This window comes from Neopelma chrysocephalum, unplaced genomic scaffold (genome assembly GCF_003984885.1).
Source record: "Neopelma chrysocephalum unplaced genomic scaffold, ASM398488v2 Primary Assembly neopelma1_131, whole genome shotgun sequence".
NCBI classification, from domain to species: domain Eukaryota; kingdom Metazoa; phylum Chordata; class Aves; order Passeriformes; family Pipridae; genus Neopelma; species Neopelma chrysocephalum.
The window spans coordinates 1924070-1946324 of NW_020897793.1; the positions used below are offsets into that span (position 1 = coordinate 1924070).

At 40.1% G+C, this 22255-nt stretch overlaps 1 protein-coding gene and 1 long non-coding RNA gene across 2 annotated transcripts; one reads left to right on the plus strand and one right to left on the minus strand.

Annotated features, from left to right (window-relative positions):
* Window positions 1-1963: 1963 nt before the first annotated feature.
* Window positions 1964-6193, plus strand: LOC113975022. Its single transcript, XR_003536736.1, has 3 exons — window positions 1964-2066; window positions 2263-2497; window positions 6073-6193. It is a non-coding gene; the product is annotated as an uncharacterized LOC113975022 (long non-coding RNA).
* Window positions 4874-21560, minus strand: RGR (retinal G protein coupled receptor). Its single transcript, XM_027698629.1, has 7 exons — window positions 21388-21560; window positions 18942-19098; window positions 17195-17316; window positions 8344-8497; window positions 7691-7808; window positions 6137-6250; window positions 4874-5217 (listed from the first exon to the last, which is right to left on the minus strand). The coding sequence occupies exons 1-7, from the start codon at window positions 21464-21466 to the stop codon at window positions 5074-5076; spliced, it is 888 nt and encodes a 295-aa protein (XP_027554430.1). The 5' UTR covers window positions 21467-21560; the 3' UTR covers window positions 4874-5073.
* Window positions 21561-22255: the final 695 nt, after the last annotated feature.

Below are 22255 nucleotides of genomic sequence, written 5' to 3' on the forward strand. Positions count from 1 at the left end.
GTTATTGGACCCTGTTCTCTTTTAATGATGCGCAAATGATTACTTTACATTAGTAAACTCCAAAAAACCACCTAAGATAGGTGTGTGGGCATGTGTGTTTACCATTTAAAAATTCTTATTATTTTACATAATCTTAATAGACCAGATCCATCCTCCCTTTTTTCTCTGCAGAAAGTGAAATGACTGTTTCCAAACAAAATATTTGTCTGAATATTTACTGTATTAGGCTGTCTAGGATACCTCATACAGACCATTGATTGTGATCCTAGTGTGAATATATATAAATAGGCAGATGGTGCCAAATATTTTTGCAGTTTTACTCCAACATGCAAACTCTCAATATCACAGGCTGAGGTGTGAGTTTCTACTTAGTCATCCTCACAGGTGAAGCATTAACAGAAATTAAGGCGAGACATAACAGGAAGGAGAAGTACTTGTGATTAACACTTGCTCTCATGTTATAAGGATCTTAAGTTACACTTTTAGTCTTTCTATCCCAGCTTGTTGAATCAAACCAGTCATTAGCACTTAGGTCCATGTTTAGGAATTTGGCAATACTCTTTTTTCTCTGTGGTGACAAAACCAGCTGACTTTGCTGTTTTACAATAGTGCAGTTCGAAGTGGTATGGTGATAGACTGGGAACAGTGAAAATTCTTCCTCTGACTCTATTGCTGAATCAGTTTGTAGTGTCCCCATCAGCTGCACTGGAGGTGCAAGGAAAAACACATCAGAAGGTGTATGAAGCACATGAAGAATGTGCACTGCAGAAAAACTCAACCCCCTTTAATTAAACTGCTGGGTGTTGGTAAGTGTGAGCTGTGTGGGAAAACTGAGTCAGCAAGATCTTGATCTGCAGCATTATCGAGAACACTGTAACTTCATTTGGAGTTGTGGGTGTTTAATAGCCTTGAAAATAGAACTGCAAGAGGTGCTATTTGAGGTGTGAGGCATTTCTGTCTGCTGAAAGAAAATCTGAAGAAATTACATTTTGTTTCTAGGGGTAAAGAGGAAAAATTGCCTTCTGTTTCTTCTTTGGAAGTCTGTTTTTCATCAATGAGTCAAAATGTTCACTCTGACACAAACAAGCAGAATTACTTTGCCTGTAAGAGGGAAAGTAGGGTGGTTAAGTGATATTGGATATAATACTGCAGATCACTGGGTGTTGAGAGTGGTTGGATGTTGAATCAAGTAATTGAACCCTAAGGAGAGCCACACTTTTCCTCTTCTATTTTGATTGGGAGCAATGGTTCAAACCCTCTCCCACAAAGGATTGCAATGGCTAATGTGAAGTTGCTGGGAGTGCCATCTAATTACTTTTAAAAGCAGGCAGGTTGTTGTGGTCACTCTTATCTTTAGTGACAGGACACTGACATTCATATTGGCTCTACTGACTTAGGCTGAATCTCCTCTTTTTGTTCTTATGCCATTTGCTTTGGATAATAGGTGGGATACCACCTATATGGGAATGTCTTGCAGCCCATGTGTAACCCCCTGTCCTGTACTTTGGTTAGGGTAATATAAATCCCATTTCTAACCATCTGGGATTCTCTAGAGTGCAAAAACATGACGGGATTTTGCATGCTTCTGCCTAAACTACTCAAGACACAGGACCTCGTTGTGACAGGTGTTATCAGGATGCCAACAGATATCCATTGGCAAGATCTGGACAATTATCAGTGCCATGGGATACTGGGCCAGTGTGTTGTGGCAAAGGCTAAGGATAAACTGTGTAATTAACTGGAAGCATGTGCACTGCAGTTTGCTTCCAGACATTTTCCTAAAACACAGCACAATTGTAGAGGCACTTTTTTGTGGTCATCAGCCAGTTCTTAATGTGGGTAAACCAGTGGAGTGAGCTAGTTATAGCTAGAAGAGTGACCAGTTGTCAGTAAGAGCTAGAACTTGGTAACCAGTTATTGGAAACTCTCGTGTTTATTTCCATCTCTTTTTTGCTTCAGAGTGAGATTATTCATGATCCAGTAAGTGAGCCACAAGCAGCCTCATTTCCTCCACTCTTTGGTGGAGGAAGTCATCAGCCAAGGCATTAGGAACTAGAACTGAGGAAGTATTAAAGTCCACCTGGTTTGTTCAAATGCTTTGTTTGCCTCTCTGCACTCAGTGAAGAATCTTTGTAACTTGTCTGAAGGAGCCCTTAGGCTGGGACAGCTATGGGCCTGACTGGCTGAGAAGTGTTTGTTTAAGATATTTAGGGTGGAGATAAATGACAGGAGAAATGATGCAGGTTTTATGTACATCTTCAGGTTTGGAAGTGCAGAGTGAAACCAGGTGGGATTTCTGACCATAGGGGAGCAACACAATGCACAGGGAACCATCTGAAGTGCGGTCTCACTCCAGAGAGCTGTGGGAGGCCCCTCTTGGGTGGGACAGCCTGTTCTCTTGTCACTGTAGTGCACTGTACTGCCTGTGCTGTGGTCCAAAATTTACAGCAATACACTGGGCTGTATGAACATGTTCCATGTTCTTTGAAGTATGTTGGTAAGTTTTGCACCATCCCTCAGTCTGAAAGTTTTCAGTAATCTTGTTACCTTGCATTTCTTCAGTGCGGCCAAAGAGAATAGCTTTGAATGCTGCTCAGGACAGCCCCATTTGTCTCAATAGCACTTATCAACTTACTAAGTAATAATACTCAGCTTTACCCATCACTGGTTTTCAGTTATTAATGAAAAAAGAAAACACTAACCTAAGGAGAGGCACATTTAGTTTTGTAGCTGTCCAACAGAACAAAGAAACAGCTCTGCTGCTTTCTACTCCCACAATAAAAAGTTTACAGTAAGAGCAAGGCAAAAATCAATTTGAAAATTGACTAAAAGCTGAAGCCTAAGATGAGTTCCTGAGGTATGTTCCCTCATACAGTCAAAGGGACTCAGTCCCTAACCAAATGTCTGAAGCTGTTATTTATTACACTATTACAGTATTGTTATGTAAGCCATAATGTGTTTCAGTAGACAGACATGAAGAACACTCCTCAAACCATGAACTTCAGAAAATACACATCTCAAATTAATTTTGCTGTATGTCCCATCATTCCTGCTATTGGAAGCAGCAAACTTCATTCCAGCCTCACCCCCCTGAACCCCTGGTTCAATAAGGCTCTCTCTGCTTTCCTCATCAGTCACCTCTTCTGAGCCAGCACTCTCCTTCATTTCATCCCCGCTGTATTCAAGCTTCTCCCTGTGTTTGATCATCACTGTGGCCCTTTTATAGTTTATCTATATCCTCTGGGACTTGGAATGACCCAAACTATGCACCCTATTCAATAAGTCTGAATAAGTGGATTTCAAATGGTGTGACTATGTGTCCTCTTTTGTTACCTCTTCCTTTTTAAATGTTTTTTAACATTCTGCTGGGATTTGTCAGTGTGACCCCCGGACAAGTGAACTAATGATTGCAAGACCTACCCAGGTCTCTTTCCTGAGAAAGAGATAATTACGTATTCAGAGCCTGTCACTGTAGATACATACTTAAAGGTAATTTTGTGCCCATACACATTATTTTGCACTTACCAGTGCAAATATTTTGTCATCTGCTTGTGTAATATTATGTGTACTTAAGATGTAAGTCTTACTTGTCAGCTTTAGATGTCATTATTTTGAATAATTTTGTCATGGCATTATTCAGTGCTCTGTCAGGTAGTTTGTGACCAGATTGAGCCTTGCAAAGTCTCAAAGCACATTTTTAAATGGGATCCCTGGGATCCCTGTGTCAAAATGACATTTATTCCCTATCTCTAGCCATGAGGGGAATGTCCCTTCTAACTACTGATTGTTTAGCTTCCAGGATTGCACCATCTACCCTTTTGTAACCCTTAAACAACTGTTTTCCCTTCTAATATGTTGGAAGGCATTGAAGAGACAGATCAGCCTTTTTTTTTGGTTAGTTTCAAAAGCCATTTCACTGTCAGTGCTTGGAAATGAACCATATGATTCCTGTAAGTATCAATTAGGTTTGGCTTTTTACATACAATCTCTCATAATCTGTGTCACACACATATTTTTTAACAAATGGGTCGTTCTGAGGCACATCTTGTAGTAACAGGCAACATCAACTGACAGTTTTTCATCCCATAGGCAATATGAGCAACATGAGAAAATACAAGTGTTTAAAATGTATTTTAAAATTTCTAATAGTTTAGCATACATATAAATTCTGTTAATTATAAAATAAATGACTTTTTAATTTCTCAGACTCTTCAGTCACAACTGATTCAGTGATTGTTCTCACTCATGTAGATCATAGGGGAATTTAATGGCAGATGTGAAGTTAATTTTTATCCTTATGACATTATAGAACAGCAACTGACTCATACCTCCCTTTAGTTTTTGCTCAATGTTCAACAAAAAGATGAATGTTTTTTATGATGGACTATAAGCATTTTATTGTCCTAGTAAGTAGCAGCTGCAAAATCTGATGCAGTTTAGTGTGTGATAAAGCTGAATGTCACACAGTAATTCATTTGAATAGGAGCCAAGCTAATATTCCTTACTGGGGTAACATGCCTGCTAAAATGTTTTTATGGAACTAGGATATCAGATTCATGATGGAAATTTGGGAACTCCCATTTTGGAGGCATTGAAAATGAGTTGTTCAGATGAACAAGGTATTTATACAGACATGTGGTGTAATACTGGATACTGGTTTAATCTTTTAGTAATCCAGACATTACCATATGGACAAACTGCACAGATTGATCTGATGAGGCCTCACTGGATAAATGAATATCCTGCTTCAGTTAATTTGCTGAGCTTTTACGTTAGCTTTCATCAGGAGAAAAAAAATACTTTCCAGCACATAGTTTATTTGCAGTGACATATAAAATGAGACTGATGACAATCAACACAGATTTAAGGCAGCTTGTTTGACAAGCAGCTCCTGATGGTTTGGACAGTTATCTGGAGGGCTTTCTTTCTGTACTTCATTGTTTGTAGCCAGTACACAGCCTTTCCAATGTGGAACCACCTTTGCACATACATATCAGAGAATGCACACAGTTTTCTCTAGCATTTTGCTTTCACTGATGTACCTGCAATAATTTTCCTTAATGCCATAATGGGTTATTTAGTTTTGTTATCAACCTCTGCTTTCTCAATCTTCTGTCCTGTGAGGAACTGCCATATTCCTCCTCTGTAGTTCTCATTTCCCAGGGCATATACAAAGGCATCCACCGTTGGCACAGCCTTGGCAACAAGGGCAGGAATCTGTCGTGAGACACAATATTTATTAATAGCAAAATGCACTGAGGAGCCAATTGGCTGATTTCAGCCTAGGTTCAGTTTCCCTTTACCAAAAAAATGCCTGTCTCCAATGGCAGTACCGTGCTACCCCCAGAAAGATGAGAAGTAAAAGCAAGTTGGTTGGTCCAACTTGCTCCAGAAATTATGGTCTCTGGGTGAAAGAATTTAGATTGTTATTGCCTGAAACAGGGATATTTCGGTTGAGAGTGGATACAAACACTTAGGAGAAGTGAAGGCTGTGCCATGGACGCCTTCTGATGAATAAGTGGGCTGATGTTGCTAATGCATTTTATGTGGGATATTGAATACAGTGATGAATTTGGTGACCTGAAACTGGGCTGATTCTTGGGGACTGAATGAAAGTTGAAAGGTTTCATATGATATTACTGAGTCCCAGAGGTGGTTTTGGAGCCAAGACTCATAGAATTAAGGGGAAAGAGGAGGCAGCATAACCTTAGGAGAGATCAATTACAGCTTCCTTGAGGACGGAGAAGTGTTAGAAATATGAATGACACAATCAGTCTCTTCAAAACTGAAAATTTTGAGCTGGTACTTGACTTTGAGAAGGACACAAAAAGCTCCTACACACCATGAAGCAGAACAGGCTACAGACCCCTACCTGACTGCTGAAGAAAAAAAACCCCTGACTTCCCAAATTTCTGCTTGATCAAAGCAGTAATGCGCTGCTTGTTATCACTGTGCTTAGCTGCTTTGCCTTAAAAGTGGTAGATGAACAGAATGCTTTGAGGAAAAAATCTACTTTATATATATGTTTTAACAAGTAAACCCAGTTGTGAGTAAATTGGCATTGTTCCATAGGAACAGAGAGAGGAGAGTAAGGAGAATGTCATTGTCTGGATTCCCTCGGGTGGCGTAGACGTACCATGCGGTATTTCGCTGGAATGAACATCACATCTTCCACTGCTGCATAGGAGCATAAAAGGCAATAGGGACCCCAGCAAATGAACAGTGTCTTCAATGGTAAACCAGTGTTAAACTGAAAAACAAGAGCAATAAATTCCTTTGCGTTTCACAATCACACACTGCACCAAATGGATGGGAGAGGTTTGTGTTTGGTAGCAGGAGAGGATCAGCCAACAGGATGTGTGACCCCACTGCTGCTCTGCCTCCAGGGCTGCCTGTGCAGTGGGCACAAAGCCCTGTTCCAGGTGTGGGTGGGGAGTGGCAGAGGTGGCAAAATACCTTGTGGGAGATCAGTTAAATCAGAATATGTTCTAGATATGGAAGCCAAGGCCAGTAATTGCTGCTGAAGGGATAAAGCAATGTGAAAATTTAAAAACAGGTAAAATTGCTGACTGCTTAGATGGTCTTGCAGACAAATAAACTGTATGAAGCCACTGCTCTGGCAGTGCAACAGATGGATGCAGTGGCTATGTTGTGGTAGTAGGATTCCTCTGTCCTTTATGCTAGGGCCCTATCCATGGTGTTCGTGGTCAGCTGTTCCCAAGTATCTTAAAAGTATTAATGACTAGAGAAACAATAATGTCATCCCTAAATTTTCTTCATTGTAACTTGTCTGCACAGCTATAGAATATGGTAAGAAAGAAATCACGTGCTAGCGCATGTAAACTCACTGAAAAAAAAAAGGTAATAGACATAATGATCACTGAGATTTGTTCAAGAAATATGTAGAGGGCACATGTATTTATTCCAGTCAGCTACAAACCAGTCTGCCTGACTGTCTCTTTGCTGATATAACACTCCCCTTGAGAACTCACTGTACTGAGTGCCGGGGTTGGGCTGTGCCCACCAGCCATGCACAATGCCCCAGACTGTATGGCCTGCACCTAAGGAAACAACTCATATAATCACCACATTACATTCCCATAAAACTGCCACACACAAACCTTTGTTTCCCGCTCATAAAGATTTCTGAATTTTCTCAGCCAAGTGAAAACATAATGTGTATGCGAAGGCCTCTGTGTTTCCTTTCAGAGCTGTAGTTCTGTCTGACTTCCTCAGTGATAAGCTAAGGGCTTGTAGCAAAGCAGGAAATAACAATCCTTCCTGAGCTAAATTTCTCTGGATAAATATTGATATGCTTTTGGCAAATATTCTGCATACTGTGTGTTAATTTTGTGAGGGGAGTTGGACCATTGTTGATGGAGGGAAATCCTCAGGATCACTGGTCCAACTCCCTCTTTGATGGGGAACTGTTTATAGCACTAGGTTGGGGCAGATGTGGCCATCTGGTAAAATGTTGAAATCTCTAAGAATAATGTTTCCATGAACTTTCTAAGTGGCCCCATCCTGTGTTGCACTACCCTCCTACTCAAGGAACACTGGGGAGTCAGCACAGAAGGAGCTGAGTCAAAGTCTTTGTGAAAGAAATTGTTTTTTTTTCAAGGACTTTGCCTCTACTAGATGCAGCCCTATTTTGGCAAGGTGATTGCAGGGGCTGAGGGAACTTTCTTACCTTATAGTGCCCAGTTTTCCTGAACTTTTGGTGTATGGACTGATAGGCCGTCAGCATGATGAAGCCTGGGACCAGGAAATTGAAAGTAGCCATAGAAAAAAGGTATGTGGCATAGTTTCTGGAAAGAATGAGGAGGGGAAAAAAAAAAGGTTGTTAATTCCTGTCTAATGTATCTGTGTAAACTTGCTGTTAGTATTTACCAACTTGTATTTTTAAAATTGCTAAAACCAGTTTTGTCAACATGCTTTTGTTGCAGCATTTGCTGAAGGGCAGTTAAGCTGTGCCCTGCTGTTGTGTGGGATGGATAATATTGTAGAAAATTACAACAGGTATTTGCTTTCTAAACCCAAACAACCCTTCTCAGACATTTGCGCTGGACTGTATAAACCCAAAACCCCTTTGAAAGAGGTTTAAGTCCAAACACAGAAAAGATGCAGCTTATAGATGAGCAAGGGAGTAGCAGAAACATAAGCACCAGCCTCTCCCCCAGAGGAAGCTGTTCCCACATGTCACCACGCGAGTCAAGGCAGCCTTCAGAAGGGCATCTGCCCCAGCAGCAGTGATGGGGGACAGCAGCCTTGGTGTGCTGCCAAGGCCACCCCAGGGGATGGCAGCCTCCACCCCACCCTGTGGGAGCTGGCCCTGGCCCTCACCTGTCCCCTTTGCTGTAGTCCAGGGTGCAGCAGGTTCGGAGGGGTTCGTAGTCGTATTCCCCCCACCCCAGTAAGGGCATCACGGCCCAAAAGGCAGCAAACAGCCATGCAAACACTATCATGGAGATGACCGTGCTCCACTGCAGCCTGCTCCCTGTGGGAAGAGAAAAGGGAACCTCCATGACCCAAACAAAACCACTGGGAAAAGCTGTCCGGCCCTTGGGCCTCAGGCAGAAACAAGCAGCTGTCTGTGTTTTGTATCCTGAAGCTGACCCGCATCTGGAGGAATCAGTCTTGCATAAAATATGAAGGAAGCTTTTAGACTTTAGGAAATAGCAAACTGTACTTCCTTTTTGTGTGCTTTACTTAGACAAATGCTGTATTGCTTCTTAGCTTTGTACCACACTGGAGATACAGCTGGTGTTACAAACCTTATATTCTTGTGTTTTGGGAATGTGTTTAAAGACTCAGGTGAGGCAAAGAGTAGAATGAACAGGGCGATGCAATAAATAGTGTTTGAAGAACTAGAGTCCCATTGCAGGGTGTGGGTCAGATCAGAAACGTGACTCTGAACACACTCCCCAGCTGCTGCGTACTTCCTTCCTGCCTGGCTGGGAGTGCAGGGCACATGTGGATAACAAATATACTCTGTTCTAAAACTGCTGTTCGTCAATATATATATGCATATATACACACAACCTGACAACAGATCTCGTTCTAAAAATACTACTGGACAAGTAATTTTGCCCTTAAGATCATTACTTAGCCTGGAACAGGAAATGTCAAGCTCAGCACTAGTGATTTTTTTTCTAATTTTATAATAAAAATGTTCACTTGTGCCTATCTCACTCGGTTTCATAAAAGGAATAAGTCAATGGATGAAATGAAGGACTGGAAACTTCAGAAGACACAGGAAGTATTTCTTCACGGAGAAGCAGGCAGGCTTCCTTGCTGCTGCAGGATATTGTGTTAGTCTTGCTGCTTGCGTGTCAAAAGGTCTGGATAATTTTGTTATGGAGGCTAATGTCTGTCGTCATGGCCATGCTGAATAATCCATGACGCCAGCTGCACCAGCAAGGAGAATGGTGACTTTTCCCACTGCTCCTTTCTAATCAAATCTCCCATTAGGGAGAAGTAATGATGTAATTTTCGCTGAGGTTGGGAAGCAATCTTTTTGTCTGCCCTTAACAGCAGCATCATGACAACAGGCAGGAAGATTCAGGCCAGTTCTGACCTTTCTCGGAAGGGACTGGGGATAAGGTGTGTGAGGTGAGGCCCTGCCATGGGGTCAGATGTGGCTGACTCATGGGTGGAGAGCATATGGGGCCACACATACTGGAGATGTCTATAAGGCAGCAGCTCCAGGAAAGACCACAAACTCCACAATAGCTATTTTGAGTGGTAATGTCCTTGTATATTTTAAAGAAGGAAAATAAAGTGAGTTTGTTAGTGAAACTACCCTTTTTACAGGGATGCTGGTTCCACCTCTGTGCTTTTTCTTATCTTCCAGAGGTTCTTCAGGGAAAAGAATTAGTGTTTGAATTGCACTAAAAATCAACTCGGAAAATTTGTTTGGTGCAGGTGTTCAAAAATTAATCATGGAAAAGGACAGGTGTACACATTTCAATTTAAATACCAGGAAAAAAGGTAAAGAATATCCTTTTTATAAATCCTCTATGTTTTAATATGGTAGTTACAAAAAAAATTTGATTTTTTTGTAATTTAAAACATTATTTTGTAATAATTACTAATGAAGAATTATTAATGACTGATATCTGTCTTTCATATGATTCCTACATAGAAGATATATTTTGGTTCAAAGGCTTAAATATTGCTTTGTAATACTGACATAATATGACTCTAGAATTACATAGATGCAAATAAAAGAATAGGTTTTGATTTAGGGAACTAGCAATACAAGTAAAACTTTTTAGTAACTTGTAATTATTCATAATCTCTCTGTTTCAAAGAAGCAATGTACCTTAAGCTGTATCTTTCTTAAGTGAGTGCAATTTAGGTATATGCTCAAACAAGCATCCAAAGTGTCCATTTGTGTTCTACATAGCAGTTCTTGTAGCTTGGCTTTACACAACTGTAACTTGAAATTCAACCGGGACAAAGCTTATTACATAAGCTGTCAGCTTTGTTTTGTGTTTTACATATTCTAGCAGCGTTTTAAAGGCATTATCAAAAGCAGCTGCACTGAAACCTGGATCTGAATTGTGTATCTTTTAAAACAAGCTTATGCCAAAAGCAGCTTTATTGCTTTGGGAATAAAATTCTGTAAGTGGTAAGCCCTCTGGTATTCTGAAAAAACCCTGAACTAAATCCTGTGGGGTTTTTGATTCTCAGCGGTTTTTATAAAATAGTTAATATCGGTTACTTTTCGTGGTATCTTGTGGCAGAAATTTTGTTCTCTTTTTGCCCCATCCTTTCACTTCATGAACTACTGCAGTATTGTGAAGGTTTCAAAGCACGATGGGCCCTGACTGAGGCACTCTGATGGCACTGGGTCCTGGTCACACACCAGCACCTTATGGATCTTTGCATGTAACAAAAAGATCCTTGCATTGATTTAATCCAATATAATCCCACCTTCCCTGCTATCATCCTGCACAGAAAAACTGGAGAAACTCTTGCTCCCCTGTCTGCAACCACCCGTGGGATCTTTTGTGGTGCCCACTCTCTTGGTGCCACATCTTTCCTCTGGCCTCTGTGCTTCCAGCTGGGGTATGTGCAGGCAACAAGAGAGTTGTGAGGCCTCATGCTGAAATGGCTTTCGAGTATTTTCTATCAAGAGTGGCTTTAATGAAGATTTCCATGTTGAGTTCTTTAATGGGAAAAGTGCAGCCCATAGGACACTCCAGGGGAAACCACCCTGCTTGTGGCTGGCAGTGCCCTGCCTCAGTTCCCTCCACCTTGGGGAGCCCACATGCCTGACAGGGCTCTGGGAGCTCAGCAAGGCGCCACTTCTCATTTTTCACTAACTTGCTTTTTTTTTCCTCTTTATTTTCCTAAATTTTACTTTAATGTTTGTGCCTTTTCTATGAAAAACTGTAAGAAAAAGTTTATTTTAGTTACTTTTCCACGTATGTTAGGGGTCACCATTTGCTTATTAGATGTAGAATGGAGGACTATGCAATAATGGAGTCTGGCTCCAGGCATGTCTTTACAGCCTGCCTTTGGAAATCTCATCTTGGGGCTGAGTTCCTCAATTCTCTCTCCTCATACTTAAGGTTTCCTATTTTGGAGACTAGAAGAGAGAATCAGAACTAACAAAATTAAGTTTTTCCTTTTGGCTTTGACCTTTTGCAAAATGAGATTAATGGTGAAGCAGACCTGGTGAAATCAGCTGCTTGTTGACCCTTCAGAAAATATTTACTCACACATTAAAAGCAGCTAAAAATGTATGAATGTAAAAGTAAACAAACTCAATATTATTTTAGTTTTACCCAGAAAAAAATACTTTCGATACAAGAACAGTGAAAGAATTGTAATTGGTTCACATGGCAAAAATGTCCTCCCCTGAGAAGGCTGACAGTAAGAGCCCAGGTGGAAAGCAGTTTGGTTGTTTTTGTGCACAGCAGGCCATTGCTTTACTTTAAATGACTTTTTTGGGCCTGATAAAATTTAACATAATAGCTGTGTAGGTCCTAATTCAATTAAATATCTATGCATGGAGTTCAGCATATGCTTACAGATATAATTCCTGATTAGGGCCCAGTGCTTGCAGTTTGGTTCTATTAAGTCTAATCACTCTTGTGCTCTGGCTTTCTCCCTTTGAAAAGCAAAAGTAAAGCTTCTCTTTTCCATACAGTGAAATATTAATACAGGGGATTTCAAATGGCTTCTGTAATTGCTTTGGGACAGAACAAGGTCACTGTCATAAACAGAACCCTCCCCCCATCATTCAAAGATTACTAAAATTCTGATGTCAAGGGCTTAAATTTTAGAAAGTGCTAGATAGAGCATGGAACATTCATCCTTTTGATTATGATGGCCAGTTTTTGGTGACATAACCATAAACTATATCTCCATCTTTAGTTTGAGGGAACATTTATGAATGTAGATTTTTTTTTAAGATTTATGATTTTTTCAAATGTTTAGCTGATTTTCACAGAAAGAGCAAAAAATACATCACTGGCATAGTGGCTACCTTTCAGCTAGATTTCAGCCTGCTGTTCAAAGGGAATTTCTCGAACAAAATATGAACAGGATTTTCTATGATGGACAGAAAAAATTTGTTTTCCACATTCTTGCAAATGGTTTAGTTATAATAGCTGTATAATATTAGGTTATGATATATTCCAGAACAATATGGCTTGTACCAGACTTCATGGCATGCATCACTTAAAATTAGAAGGTTGTCAAATACAAAGATATTTAAAAGTCTTATAAGCAAAAATATGTATCAGTCCTAAGTAAAGTAGGTGTTAGTATCTACTTAATCTACTTTGCAAAAAGCACCAGTCACTGGTGCTCACAAGTACTCATTTTTGTAGAAATAAGAAAGCTGCAATGCATAATAGCTTATTTTGTGCATATTATTAGAAAAAGCTCTTTAAAATAACCTAATTAAGGGATTTTTTTACTCCATTGATTTTTTTTTTTTCCTGCTGTGGTTCTCCATGATCATAGAGCTGTTCTGGTGATTACCTTCTGCTTCAGTGAAAAATGCAAGATCTATATAAACATTGACATTTTGTCAGGGAAAACTGATACAGGTGCAAAACTAGATGAAGGCAATGTGGCAGGGTGGCTGCAATAGATGTGACATGAGTTAAGGATTTGCTCCTAATTTGACAGAGCTGACAGCTGAAATTGGAGCAAATGGTAGTTTGGTAATTTTTGAATACTGATATAACAACCTAGATTTCCTTGAATGTTAAGGATTAGATAAAACTCACTGCAATTCTACTTCTTGAAATTGAATGCTGCTGTGAAATCCCTGCTGGTTTTATTCATATTTTCTTTTGTAATATAGACAGAAGTAATGACATAAATCACTTCAGATTTTCCATTTCCCCCTAAGTCTTAAATGCAAGTGTAAAATCTTCTAGATTTTTTTTTCTTTCCTTTTAAAACTGTAACTGTACTTATGAAAGGGAAAAAACTGATCAGGATCCTTCCTCTCTCCGCAAACTTCTGGTGGCAGTGTGACACCTCCTCACCAAAATGAATAATGTGCTTGATTGAGATGCCTTCAGCAAGGACATCTCTGTGGTAGGTGACTGCCTGCTATCCAGGTCACTGATCCCCTGGGATCTCCACCAGCTGCTCTCTGCCTGCCTGATCCCAGCTCCAGAGAGGCCTCCCAGGCTGCTGCCTCTTTCCTCCCTTGTTATGTTAACATAATTCAGGACATTTTTCTTTTCTGAATGGCCAAGGAGGAAGAACTATAATGTCTACCTTGATATAAACTGTCACCTTCTGTCCTGAATGCTTGGCTGCTGACAGACAGCTTCCTCAGAGTTCGCCCTTTCCTTCTTCACTGTCAGGTGCTAACATAAAACTACTTCTGTTTTCTCCTTTTCCCCTTAATGATCAAATTTTGAAATACAATTATCTGGTTTTCCATCTTGCTGGTGATTGACATTGATACCCTTCAAATTTCCCTGCCTTTTCTCCTCTTACTGCATACTTTCAGGCTATTTCTTTGGTTCTCTTCTCCTTGCTGTGAACGTAGCACCTCATAGGCCCCAAAGCTACATTTAGGGGATGAAAAGATAGTTGCCCAGTCTGGTTACCTGACAGGAAAAAACCAAAAGAGGGAAGAGTAAAATATCTTGAAACTCTACCTTCTCTATTATATGTGGTGGTAATACTGTTTTCTTCCTTATGCCAGTTAATATCAACCTCACTTCTGAAGAGTGACTTGTCTAGTTATCAATACACTCTAAAGGCTAGCGCTTTGTCACTGAGAGTTGCCAAATTTAAAAACTTCTTTATTTTCAGAATGTTGGTGAACAAATTTGTGTTACTGGCATCCAGAATGGCTGTAAAGTCCCAAATTTTCCTATCATCATAGTAATCTCTCACATTCCTGTCAACCTCTTCTTCCTCAGAAATACGGATCGTGCACAATCCAGTGTCAAGCTGAGGAATGCTACAGCAAAGGTTTTCTTGGGAAACTGTTAGGACATGACAAAAAAATTGGGGATGATGTAATTGAGTTTGGAAGGATTATCAGTTCCTGGCAAATGAAGATACAAGGTTGATAGCTTTGTTTTTTAGGCAAAGGTATTTTGTACCTTCTGTACAGGCATGCAATGTGCACCAGTGTCAACAGGAGTTTAATGTATGGATTGAGAACACAGTATAGCCTACAGGCTTGATATAGCATATCTGTGAAATATGAGTTAATCTTCCTTGCAATCAGCATGTGAAGGATGCAACTAGAAAGGGCTGGTTTTACTGGAATAGCCACAGGGCCTGAGCACCTTCTGGGTTTTAGGTTTTGTTGTTCAAAGTGTTCGCTGTAGCAGCCATGTTTGGCCATCAGTAAGTAACAATTTGAGCAAAGTAAAGAAGTTTGTGCCCTTAGGGTCTCTCTGCCTGTGCTCTTAATGTAGTGTGTGCTCATGACTGGAGGAGTGCATGACACAAAAGCATTAAAGTCAATGTTGCAGAGAGCAAAATGTCTTTCCAAGACATGCTTATTTTCAGGCTCTCTCTTGTAAAATACAGATGCTGCTCTTCTAGCTCCAAACGCATTTTGATGTCCAAGGGGTGTTAGTATGGATTTAGCTTACAGCCTGCTTTTTTGGGGTCCTTTATCTAGACATGAAAAAAAGAATTTCCTTGCCTGAGTTGAATTCCTGCAAGAGTTGCAGAACAAAAAATTGACAACCTTTTCACCTCAACAGGATCATCAGATTGAATATATACCCTGTGTGGTTTGGGAGTGTTTCACCATTTGCTGCTTTAATCATATGGAGGCTGTGCCTGAAAGGCTGTGTGGATGCTAACAGAGGAGGGCATTGAAGCACTGCACCTCAGCACTTTCTTCCCCAACAAATGTCTAAAATTTCCTTTAGAAAATATTTTGTGAAGTGGTCTGAGCAACCTGTGCTTTATCACAAGAAAAGGCGGGTTGAATTTGTCTATCAACATTGCCAAAGAGAGACAGCTTTTTTTGAGAACAGTTTGGTTACATGAGGTGCTCTGGATTCCTCATTCTTCTAGAAAAAACCAGGCTTTAGCAGGAAACATAAAAGCTGCATATCTGCATGGGAGGACCTCATCCGTTTCTCCCAGATGGCAGAGCTCCCACATGACTGCCAAAATGGCCAAAGAGTGCAGATTAGGGCATTTCAAACATTGCTGAGTGCCAGGATGTCATAGAAACATAGAACAGTTAAGGTTGGAAAAGACCTTTAAGAGGTTCTCTGTCCTTTCAGAATAGGTTTGTATTTCATATCGTGTCTTTTTCCCTTTTCATAACGAAGGGCATGAAATTGTGTACCCTGTGCTTGTCACTCAGTCCCTTCCCAGTAACTTTTGAGAACTCTGGCTATTTAGAGTAAACTGGAGGAGGAAGTGGGGACTGACAGGTACTAAGTTGCTGCATTTACTGTGAAAGCCGCTGTCTAGGGAGAGGTGAGTCCCCATGAAAGGACCCACAGAGCAGTCAGCATGGGTCTATCCTATTATACAAAAGGAATATGCCAATTTGTTTTACAGTCGATGATAATGCCTTTTGCTGTGCTTCCTAACATCTGGGCTAGCTAAGAGAATGGAGTTATTCTCCTGTATCCATAGTGGTGGCTAGTGCACAGTTGGAGTTCCAGCACAAATCCTAGCAATCTCTGCAGACATCAAATCCAACTCAGCACCCTAACTCAGCAGACATTTCCACTCTTGAATTGAATTGAATGCACAAATGAAGTATTGCCAAATACTGGGAGGAAGTTCTGTGATAGAAGACAAATCCATATATTCATCAATCCTGTCAATCTCTATTTCTCACCTGAAGCAAAAATATTCTTTCATAAGTTGACAAAAAAAGACAAATTTATTTTCATACGTTGATCTCCCTGTCTAACATTAGGTTTCCATTAAATCCAGCTAAGGTGTCAGAGCTAGTTAAAAACTAAACTGCAAGAAAAAAACAAACAAAAAATGGCCTTCACTAAGGAAAAAGCCCTACATGAACACATTCCTGCTCTTATCAATCAGTACTTAAAAATAGCTCTGCCGTTTTTATTGAAACTTGCAGATAATTTGTTCCTTGCTTGGGAACAAATGTACCAAGTTCCAATCCTCATAAGGGAGCCTGGAACAAAACATAAACCCCACAAATGTCTCTGGCACCCCAAAATGCCTGTGTGTAACACAAAGGGGCTGCTGAGCTCTGTCTGCCTGATCATGCCTCTGCATGGGCTCTGTTCCAGCTGCCGTCTCTGCAGAGGCAGCTCTCCAGCTACATCAAATTCATCTGTAATTAGTAAACTCTGCATGGGCATAAATATCTGTTTGGTGTGCAGCAGGATGTTGGATGAAAGCCCAAGGTGAATAGATTTTTCCTCAATGCGAAGGGTTGGATTTTGTTTGGGGTTTTGTTTTAAAAATCCTTATGGTTTAAGAGAAAACATGGCAAGAGGGTTGCGACTTGGATGTGATCTGGAAGAAGAAATATCTCCTGAAGGTGATTGGTGATTGCTCCCTGTATGGGAAGAGGTCCTTTGGAGAAATTGTTTATATTTGCTCTCTCTCTAGTGTGTAAAATAAACAAACTTACATGTAAGATACACAAATAATAAATATGTGCTTTCTTTGATTTTCAGAAACCTAAGCAAACTGCCTTGTAGCAGGATCTGGGTGGGGTTGCTCAATAAATTGTGGCCCTTACTTGTGCAGTAGTGATGGTATCGGTCCCAGGCGACTGCAGCGCTGCAGTTAATGCTGGCTAGTGCTGTCAGGAAGCCACAGAATCCATGAATTTGACAGCCCTGAGAGCCATAGGGCCAGTATCTGTCAACAAACAAGGAATATGTTAAGAAAATGATAGAGAAAGATGGAGACATGTTTGGAAATTGCATTAACGGAGAGGGTAAAATGATAGACTGTGCTCGAGCTCTCTGAGAGACATTGTAAAAGATGCTATTGTGGTTGCCTTTAGGTATATGCCAGCATTTTTCTTGCTGTGATATCTGATACAGTACAGCAGCTATTTCTACTCTTAATACTGAGAAGAAAATATAACCCTGCATTTTTGTATTGAAAGGTTGGAGGTTTTAAATTTGAAATCTACATTTCATCCAGTTATCCACATCTTCAAAATTTGTATCCTTTATGAGCAGCCAATTCATCAATGCGTGAAAGTAGCAAATGAATTTTTGAAAGTCAGAGTTCACCATGCAACACAGTACAAAATCTCACAACAAATAAAAATACTCTTGATAGCCAGACTGAGGCCTCCAATATCTTTGCAGATGTAGAATGAAAAGAAAGAAAAGAACTTCCCAATGTCTTTGCAGACATAGAATGAAAAGGAACCATGACTTTTTTTTCTTTCTGTGTTCATCTAAACTGACTCTTATGCTCGTAAACATGGCTGTGAGGCAGAAATCTTCAGCAATCTGCTTTCTCGTATATTCACAGAATACCAGTGTGATACATAAGGAGACTACCCCTGGAACAGGAGACAGCTTGAGAGGCTGGGAAACTTGTGCTCTTATTTGAAAGAAAAGGTTTGGCAATGGTTAAAACCAAGCTCATTTTGATGTATTGACCTTGGCTTCTCAGCTCCAGTTCAGTAAAGGCATCTTTATTGACTACAGTTGGATGTAAGTGTCTGAAACTAGACTGACCTATATAGGAGGTAAAATATTATTAAATAAGGCCCCATTGGAACTTATTTACTTCTAAATTTGCAAATACTTTTTTATAGTCATTAAGAGAGAATAAAGTGGTCACATTCTGGCTTGAAATGCATTTCTGTTTTCTGTTAAAGGTCTTTCCAGAGTGTAAAAATATGATACCAAGGTGAAATTATTCATCAGCTACTTTATATAGTGGTGGTGGGTTTTTTGAGTATGATTTGCTTGTGATTTTTTTTGTTGTAATTATTTACTAAAATGCTTGATATTGTTTCTGTCCTCTGATTAAATGATTGACATGTGTGAAAATGTAGAAAAACAATTGTGTCATAACTGATGTGAGCTCCCTGGTAACAGATCTGCATTTTAATTTTCCAGAAACTTCTCAAATAAGTGCTTTAATGGAAAGGTTAATTAAAAAACCCCAAACAGATAAAGACTTGCAGATAAATTTGGGGTCAATCTGGAGGTTTAGTGAAATGGTATTTTGGTATTCAAGTAGCTTCTATAATGACCGGTAAAGCTGACTGGTTAAATATCTTCTATAATCAATCTTATACTCTGTCAGTGATTATACACAGTAAAGTCTGCTTTTCTACTTGCCTGGTAGAACTATATGGAGTTTCATTTTCCTGTTTCAAATGGAGAGAATAAGAAGGTTGGCTATGTGTTGTGGTAGAGAGAGAGTCATTTAATTACTTTGATCTCTTAGAACTTAAGCTATTAATTTTCATGTGGTTCTTCTGAGCATCCCTTAGGAAAAGCTTTAAGATATACCTTAGGAAGCTGGAGAAGGCAGCGATGAATGCATTGATGCAGATCCCGCAGTCAGCCAGGGCAATGCTGACAACCAGCAGGTTACTGGGCGTTCGGAGTTCTTTGATTTTTCGGAAAGAGAGAATTGTCAAGCCATTCAGACAGAGACCAAGCAGGGCTGAAAGACAGAATTGTTTGGTGTGATTCAACTGGAAATGGAAAACATCTACAATGATACTGTTGTTTTCTTTAATGAGGGAACAATAATTACAGTGGAAACTCATGCGCACGCAGGAAAAGTATCTGTATTGGTCAGTCTGCACGCAAGTTACAAAGGCTTTCAGGAGAGAAGTTGTAGGTGGCAGCTGAAGCCAGTGCTCCAAACTGCGTCAGGGATATGGCCAGTCACGTGGAGCAGAAATGGTTTGATCTTACTTGTGATTCTGCTTTTTGTTATAATAAGAGAAACGGAGTTGTCAGACTTCATCCAGGGACACATAGTTCGGAGCAAGGGAGATGCAGGAGAGGCAGTTTCATGGGGGCTGACAGCCAGCACACATCTCCAGGCCTGCCTTTGATAGAGAAATGGGTTGTGTTCAATATCAATTATAACATTCTTTTGTGTCTAAGCATGGAAATCCCTCGACTGTGTTTCAGTCAGCCTGGCTCCCTTTGGGCTTCTGTCTAAGGTTTGCCTACACAGTGCTTGAATCACATCAGCTCAATCTTATTACTGCCCCTCGTCAATAGACTATACATGGAAAGGAATAATCTAATTATGAAAAGCAGTCACTGACAGATTTAAAAAAATAAATAAATCTTGGTCCTCAGACAGGATCATCCAAGCAACCCCAGCATAGAGCTGTGCCAACCTGAAACCCATTTTTCACTGGTTTAAATTCGAGCTTTGTCCTTTAATGCCCTTTTCAAGGTGACCTGAATTATTTTAGCTCTGATGAGGCTCTGACTCAACATCCAATCTCTAAGTTTCAGTTAGATGAGAGGCACGGTGTCTTTTTCTTTGTGTTCTTCTTGGAAAAAGAAATTATGTAGCACAGAAAAACTCTGTATCCCCTAATTCTGTAAAGTAGTGTAGTTACTTATGCTCATTGTCTTAATTCTGCAGTTACATAAGATGGATGATTTTTTTCTAGTCTAAAATCCTGCTTCTACCTTAATTGCATTAATGGCTGATGGCATAACCATAGTAACAGCTGATGTGTGTTTATTACACAACATATAACAAAATATTTCCAGGAGAAATATTTGGAGCCATTTGAGATCTGCTGTTCTTATTTCTTCTCTGCCAGATTACCTCCCACCCACAGGGTAAAACTGCTGTCAACTCTCCTAAATGCAAAGAAACCTTTAGGAGAGATATATTGTGAGCATATTTAGAGTAGAGCTGAAGAGGTATTACTACATCAACTTTTTTCTGTCTTTCCCTTGTTTTTTTGAAGCCTCAGGCTTCACCACATTCTGCTCTCTTGAAGGTCAGCATGAGTGTACAAATAGAGAACTTACTAAATTTAAAAATGATAGCTTTGAATTTTCATTTTCTGATCAGCAAATGTGTCCAGTTAATAAAGTAAATGCAACTCTTCCCCAGAGCTTTCTTGCAAACTGCACTTATAAGCTGCCACAAAAAATAAAAAGGAGGTCTTCATCGTCTTCTCTCAGAGTCTTCAGAAAGTGAATTAATCTTTAATTATTTAGTTTGATCTGCTAAGTCTGTTGACAAAGATAGAGTTTTACTGCCAATCTGCTGGGCACATTTTGCCTAAAGCCCTACAGAAAATACTTGTGTTTAGTAATTCATAAATGTGTTAGACCACATCTAGTTTTAGGTGTTGTTTACTTTATTTTAACTTCAACAGCCGCAGGTCCCTGGCACCCCCTTTGCTTGCTGCCAGGTAGATATAAGTTCACAGTTTTGTTGCAGTCTCTCAACAAAGTGGCTTATGCCTTAAGAAAAGTCCACATTGGCTAAATTAAACTGATACGGTTTGTTTACTTCTACCCAGCAGCCATTAATTGCACCTCTACCAACACAATCTGGATGTATGCTAAGAGTTTACAGGCTATTTTGGACCTATCATGTTGAATTATAAGGGAGTCATCACAGCCCACAAAACAAGCAGTCCAAGTTTATTGAGAGATTATCAGTCATTTCAATATCCTTCCCCCGAGGAAGATAAAATTGTCTTTAAAAGTCAACAACAAAATCTTAACTCCCAAAATCTTGAGAAGTGCTTCACGCCACAGCTATGCATAGAGTGCAGATCTCCACCGCAATCAGCTTGCAGCTCCCATTGATTTACTCAGCAGAAGTACTGGTGAGGTGGCCACAGTAACCACGGTCAGTGTACCACAAATGCTGCTGATTATTTCAATTTTTCTTCCCCCTCTCATGACAAATAATAGGGGAAAAAGTCTTACTGCTGCTGAGGTCCCACATTGGACTTACCTTCTACCAGCAGGGCAGTGCCCAGGGCAAACACCTCTATTTCAGTGAAGCCTTCAGGGAGAGGGTGTGGAGTGACCATTCTTATGGCAAATATGTAAAAAGATTTAACCTCTGCCCTCTGTTATAGCTGTAGGGCTGCCTTTTCTCCAGATCTCTCTACTTCCAGTAGCCCAGGGCTTCTTAAAGGAGCAGCTCACGTGCAGACACATGCTGTTATTATATAAAAGCTTTGGGGTTTTTACTCCCGCCACTACAATCCCTGCAAGAATGTTATTAATGATGGGACTAACATCAACCCGCACTCCCCCTTCTCCTGCAAATCGTATTTCAGACACCAGCAAAATGAAAGCATTCATTGCAATTACAACAAGTTCTTTGTAGAGACAAGATTAAAAAACCTGTCCAGTTAATTCTGCAAGACTGGAAAAGAATTAAAGGTTGTGGAACAAAGGAAACGTAATATATAACTGGGAAGTGACCTGAAAAATAGAGGCACTCATTGAGTTGGTAATTAGAGGAAAAGTATGAACTGATAATTTCTGCAGCTTGTAGGTCTTCCCCTCACCCATTTTTTAGGAACTGGCCAGTGCATTTTCAGGCAATGACTGTTCTGTATAGTAACATATCTCCCCTTTGTAACTGAGGCTTAAATTTATATGCACAGTGGCACAACCTGATTAAAAGCAAACACAAATTACTGATTTTGAGCCTTAAACCTACAAGGATGTATGTGAGCTGCCCAGTGATGAGTGCTCACAGGACTTTACTTACTGTCCTTTAAGAGATGTTTGAGGACTGAGGTCGTGGTGTACTGTGGCTCTGGAGTATGTGCTACATGCAGCTTGTCCAACCCCCAACTCATTACCTG